This window comes from Schistocerca piceifrons, chromosome X (genome assembly GCF_021461385.2).
Source record: "Schistocerca piceifrons isolate TAMUIC-IGC-003096 chromosome X, iqSchPice1.1, whole genome shotgun sequence".
NCBI classification, from domain to species: domain Eukaryota; kingdom Metazoa; phylum Arthropoda; class Insecta; order Orthoptera; family Acrididae; genus Schistocerca; species Schistocerca piceifrons.
The window spans coordinates 63,150,183-63,156,764 of record NC_060149.1 but is presented as its reverse complement, the minus strand read 5'-3'; the positions used below and the strand labels follow the sequence as shown (position 1 = coordinate 63,156,764).

The 6,582-nt window shown below is 39.0% G+C and overlaps 1 protein-coding gene across 2 annotated transcripts in view; it reads left to right on the top strand.

The window, feature by feature from the left end:
• The first annotated feature begins 1,852 nt into the window (after positions 1–1,852).
• The window catches only part of LOC124721512 (ceramide synthase 6), a 132,979-nt gene continuing 128,249 nt past the window's right edge, over positions 1,853–6,582 (top strand). For both annotated transcript variants that reach the window (XM_047246529.1, XM_047246528.1), the window contains exons 1-2: positions 1,853–2,295; positions 2,379–2,499. In XM_047246529.1, coding sequence (XP_047102485.1) covers positions 2,114–2,295; positions 2,379–2,499 — 303 coding nt within the window. In that variant the 5' untranslated portion in view covers positions 1,853–2,113. The remainder of the gene's footprint in view (positions 2,296–2,378; positions 2,500–6,582) is intronic.

The window sequence follows — 6,582 nt, the reverse complement described above, 5'->3', positions numbered from 1 at the left end:
CATCTTTGAACCGTTAAAGCAAGCTGCCAATCGTTGCACCACTTTGCAATCTTACCAATAGATACTGAATACATAAACAGCAAGGGATCCAACATGCTTCCTATGGTACACCCGTAGTTACTTCTACATCTGTCAATGATCTCCATTCAAGATAACATGCTGTGCCCTCCCTACCAATAGATTCTCAATTCAGTCACATATTTCGTCTTGTACTCTATACGATCGTACTTTTGATAACAAGGTACTGAGTCAAATGCTTTTCGGAAATCGAGAAATACTGTATTGTTTATACACTTTGAAGCATAACCTGCCCTTTCAGGTGCTATGATACAGTTGTTTATAACCCATGGCTTTCAGGATGTAATGTGAAAAACGTATGAGTTCGGTTTCACATGATCTATGTTTTCGAAATCCATGCCGGTTGGCATGGAGTAGATCGTTGTGTTCGAGAGACCTCATTTAGTTTGACCTCATAATATGTTCTACGGTTCTACAACAAATGACTATCAGAGTCATTGGGCGGTAGTTTTGTGGATCACTTTTGCTACCATTCTTGTAGATATGTGTGCCTGTCCTTTTCTCACCTACTGGGCAGTTTTTTGTTCAAGGAATCTACGATGTATTATAGTTAACAGAGAGGCTAACTCAGCTGCGAAATAGTTATAAAATCATTTAGGGATTCCATAGGCGTTGTTCAGTTTTCAGGATTTCAGCTGTTCCTCAGTGCCACTGACACTAATATCTATTTCATCTTTTCAGTGATACGAGAATTAAATTGGGGTAATACACCTGGGTTTTCCTTTGTTAAGGAACATTTGAAAACAGAGTTAAGCGTTACTGCTTTTATTTTGCTACTCTCAACTTCAGTTCCAGTCTCATCCACGAGTGACTGGACACTGTGGTGCCACTAACAGCCTTTACGTATGACAAGAATTTCTTTGGGTTTTGTGCAAGACCATTTGATAATATTCTGCTATGGTTTGTCACTGAAGAGCTCATGTATTGCTCTCTTGACAGCCAAACGCGTTCCATTTAGCATATCTATATCTAAAGCACTATGGTTTGGTTTACACCTATTATGCAGCAGTCTCTGTTATTTTAGAAGTTGCTTTACAGTGAATGTGTGCCAGGGAGGATCTCTCTCATTATGAACTGTCCTGTTGGGTACATATCTGTCCAGTGCACGGTTAACTATTCTTTTAAACTTGAGCGATAGTTCTTCTGCATGCTCCTGTCCTCGGCTAAAAGTTTCAAGTTCCTTATTGATGTATGGCACTATTGTTTCTCTTCCTAGTATACTGAACATATAAATCTTTCTTCTTATTTTAGTTGTTTTTTGTGTTTTGAAATTCATCTCTCCTATAACTGCCTCATGGTCACTGATACCAGTTTCGATGAGGACTTCCTCGAAGAGGTCGGGTCTGTTTGTTGCCATTAGACCTAATATATCTCCACCGTGGCTGGGGTTCTGAACCATGTGTTCGATGTTGCATTCAGAGAAGACCATTTAGTATCGTTTCACGGCCGAAAATCGTTGGTGTTTACGTGTCGTCCCGTTCTGTTCCGTTCCGTTGAAGTATGTGTGAATGGCTCCGTTTGAAATGCATTGTGGAACATTTTGGCTTTCGTTCCGTGATGTTCAGTGTGAATCGACTGTTAAACTGTTTATACTCTAACCACTTTGCAAATCCCTATGAGAACATATGAAGTTCTCCAAGAATGCAAGCTTGGCATTTTCTGTGTAGTTATGTATGCTATCCGAGAAGTTACATTGTTCCGTCTCAAGAGACAGTCATTTGTCAAGCGTTTGGCGATTTGACGGGGGCTTGGTTTTTTATCTTCGCGTGAGTTCTTTGTGTTGTACTGGTAGCGGATGTGTAGTGGGGCAGTGTGGGTGTGGATAAGGTGTAGTTTGATGAGTAGTTGAGTAGATTATTTTGCGGTTGTGAAGTCTGATGGTTGAGGACTGACAGTGGTTTTCAAAGACTGTTAAAGGCTTAAAGCTCAGTGTGAGTGCTTTGCTTTGATACGTGTTATAGGCTGTTTGGAAGAATAGTTTATTTACATTACGCCTGTACGTCACGTGCCTGACTGACTTTAAACAACTAGCAACATGTTAGGTTCTTCGACATTGCAGTACCTCTCTGATATATTTTGGAGTGCATCATTCTGGCTCCCTCCAAATGTGAAGTGGAGTGACATAGACCCCCAGAAAGGATATGCAAACCCTAAGGATTTGCTTCTTCCTATTCCACTTGCCGCAGTCTTTCTCTGCGTCAGATATATCTGCGAAAGGTAAGCAAATGTCGTGTTCAACTTCATAGATTAATTCTCCTTCGGTGTGGATACTGTTGTTCTCTATTTTCAAAATATTACAGGTACTGGTTCGCTCCTGTTGGCATAACACTAGGAATAAAAAATACGAAGCGGACGAAAGCTGTGCCAAATGCAAAGCTTGAGGCTGCTTACGCAGGAAAGAAAAAACTGAAGCACCGGGAGGTATGTTTAAGAACTAATAAAGCTTGTCTCAACCAAGAACGTTTAAAGACTTGTATCGTAATAGGAGTTAAATTAGAAGCCGGTCACTTAAATGACAACAGAGGACGGTTGCTATATGTTTATTTTATACCTTCGTAACTATTGCCATCTGAAGAAGAGAAATTTGTTAACATAGAGTATAGATTTAGGTGTCGGGAAGTCGTTTCTGAAGGTGATTGTATGGAGTGTAGCCATGTACGGAAGTGAAACGTGGACGATAAGTTGTTTTAGACAAGAAGAGAATAGAAGCTTTCGAAATGTGGTGCTACAGAAGAATGCTGAAGATTAGATGGGTAGATCACATAACTAATGGGGAGGTATTGAGTTAGAATTGGAGAGAAGAGAAATTTGTGTCACAACTTGACTAGAATAAGGAATCGGTTGGTAGGGCATATTCTGAGTCATCAAGGGATCACCAATTTAATAGTGGAGGGCAGCGTGGAGGGTAAAAATCGTAGAGGGAGACCAAGAGATGAATACACTAAACAGATTCAGAAGGATGTAGGTTGCAGTAGGTACTGGGAGATGAAGAAGCTTGCACAGGATAGGGTAGCATGGAGAGCTGCATCAAACCAGTCTCTGGACTGAAGACCACCACAACAACTACTACTATTGCCATAAGGTGTTAATATGCGTACACCAGTGCGCATTAAATTTGCTGTGAATGTTGCGTTTTCCAATACGTGAGTAGTGTTGTTGTAAACATGGGGGTAAAGACTATACATACATACATACATGCTTGTTCCGTAGATCATGAATACGATATTTCGTAATGATGTGGATTGTGTCACTTTGACATACGGTTTCTTTCTGTCAGATTTAACCTGGAATAGTGAAAATCATCCTTTTTTTTTTTCTAGTGTTGTAGCTATGCGCTTCACTGTAAGGTCCTTAGCTGACAGCAGTGTATGATATGCAAGTAAAAGTGTGTACTTAGTGACTTGCAGATAACTGTTACTAGAGAGTAATAAACCATCATTGGTTAATAGTCTTCAGTGCTGAAAATACCTGTTACCAGTATTGAGAGGACGTGAGACTCCCAGGATTGTTGGCTTGTACCATAATTGAATTGGTTCCGTGAAATGAACTGCTTCTCAAGTTTGTATCAAAAAAGAATCCTGTCCAACATGTGAGCAATAGAAAACAGGTTTCTGAAATGCTGTTGTAACAAGATAACTGCCTAATAAATTTGTGAAGTTTTATGTTTGAGGATGTGTTAGTGAAAGATTGCGATGTATCGGTGTCTGAGAATGTTTCTCTAAAAGTGAATTACCACGAGGAGGACAAATAATTCAGCTACTCAGAATGTAACAGTAGTTTTGTGAGAGTTTGAGGGCAATCCCTTTTGGCTGTCAGTTTGGTTTGTCAGCTGTAGTTTTATATTTATTTTCTTGTACCACAATTAAATAGCAGATATTGGTTACTGCTTTTCATAGAAAGTTGTGGAATTTTTTTTGTCTATTCAAAGTATCCACTTGGATAGAGTTTTCATGGCATGATCAAAGCGGTATTAATCTGATTATACAGCTCTAGTACCCCCTATTTGTTTCTTTTACACATGCAACTTCTGAGTTATTTATAAAATATTAATATTCTAATTATTTTGTTCCAATATAATTTTGAAAAGAGGTTTCTTCCACCTTTATGGCTAGTAATTTAAGAAATACCATAAAATATGCTAATTATTCTTATTGAGAAATAGACGCTGATTTGCATATTGCTAGTTCAGATGCTAAAGTAAGCTATTGAGAAAAAGGCAAGGAACTGACTTTTGGCTTGATTTAAATTGAACAGCATTAATGCAAAAGGTCTTGTCATTCACATGTTGCAGCTTTGAAATGTTAACATATCAGGGAAGATATAATTCTTAACCAGAACGATGTTAAACAAGTGACTTAGAGGACAGAATAAGTCCAAGTTTCAAGGCATAGTTCTCAGTGGTGAACATGCATATGAAAAGTGATAACTGTCTGTTTAAGCATGCTACTGTCATTATCTTTGAAACTAGCAACCTGATACCAAACCAGAGATGTGACTCATAACTTGGGTATTTCTCAATCCCGGGAGTCATCTCTATTTGAGGCTATTGTTCACTTGATAAAGCCACGTGATTCACTAGTATATGACACTTGATGACTCATTGATTAGATTTAAGTTGGGCAGTTGGAGCATGAAGCAATGTAGGTAAATGTAGTGTGCCAGATTGTCATGTTTCACACATGTTGTTCCTTGACTATTCAAAGCTGAGTCCAGTGGATTTGTAGACCAGCCAAGTCATCCAATGAGGATGGTTAAAATTTTTCACAGTGTGTTGGAATAGAACAGTGCAGTGACACAATACATTCCATAAAGTTTATGTACGTAATACACGCTGAAATTTATGTATTATGTGGGTACGGATATTCTGAACTTACTTTGCAGTTTGTTTCCAGAAAGAAGAGTGCATTAAATAGGGCGTGAATGTAGACATCGGTCTGCACTACAGTTCAGTCTATTGCCAAAACAAAGATTTTTTGTGGAGGGGCGAGGAGATGGCACTATCACTATGAATTGACTGCAGCAAATCATATAAACGTAAACTGTAGTGGCAGATTGTTGCCAAAGACATTTTGCTTCTTGCCAAAGACATTTTTGATATGGCAGCATACATCATTTATAGGAAACTTCCTCTGTAATGACAATTATAGATAAACTAAACTTATAGCTGGAAACCGGAGAAGATATGGATATGTACTAATTCTTACAAGGAAGCCATTACCATGAACCTAATGTATAACTAGAAAACTTTGTATCAAAGAAAACATGAAAAAAAGATGCAGCAGCTTAATAGCAACTGTCAGGATAAGAGCATTAAGAGTCATATAGATCCTCACAGAATTTACATTAATACACATCTAAGTTTGTATCAAGATGTATGAAACTGGTATAAACCAGATTTATGTGTAAAAGTATTTTCAGTTATGTAAAGAGAGAGAGAGAGAGAGAGAGAGAGAGAGAGAGAGAGAGAGAGAGAGAGAGTGTGTGTGTGTGCGCGCGCGCCCCCCCCCCCCCCCCCAACACACACACACACACACACACACACACACACACACACACACACACACACACACACAAAAACAAACAAATTGATTTCAGACCACTGGGAACATAAAATGTGGGAAAATAAGTCTTCTTTCACACACCATTTCCTACTGTCCTACTGCAGAGTGTATATTTGAGTAAAATACAGACTGAACTTTGAATCACAGCAGAAATTCTTCAACTGTTGCTCACTGTTTACAGAGGGTTGGAGAAACAACCGCTCACTGGCAGCTGATTGACATTTAATGCATAAATTCATGAAACATTGCAGATACATTACTAGCTAATAGCCATTTCTCTCTGTATACTTTTACAATAAAATGTGTAGCTCAAGGCTAGTAATCTCATTGCTGTTAAATGTTTTTGTGCATTATAAAAGCACATTGGGCTAAAATTCACCCACAGCACACATCATGCTAGTACCCTGTAACACTACCTCTAGCCTTGATAATGGCCTGATTTCGACGAGGACATGGGTGTACCAAGTCCTTCAGGTATGCCATATCCAGCTTAAGTTATTCATTCTACATCTACATACATACTCTGCAAGCATGGCAAGGGGTACCCTTTAACACAACTAGTCATTTCCTTTCCTGTTCCACTTGCAGGTAAAGTGATGGAGAAACAACTGTCTCTATGCCTCTGTATGAACCTTAATATGTCGTATTTCATTTTTGTGGTTTCTATGCATAATGTATGTTGGCAGCAGTAGGATCGTTCTGCAGTCAGCTTCAAATGCTGTCTCTCTAAACTTTCTCAGCAGTGTTATTTGAAATGAATGTCATTACCTCCAGGGATTCCCACTTGAGCTCCTGAAGCATATCTGTAACACTTGCATGCCGATCGAACGTACCAGTGACAAATCTAGCAGCTTGCCTCAGAATTGCTTCTATGTCTTCTTTCAGTCTGGCCTGGTGTGGATCCCAAACACTGGAGCAGTACTCAAGAATAGGTCACTTTTGT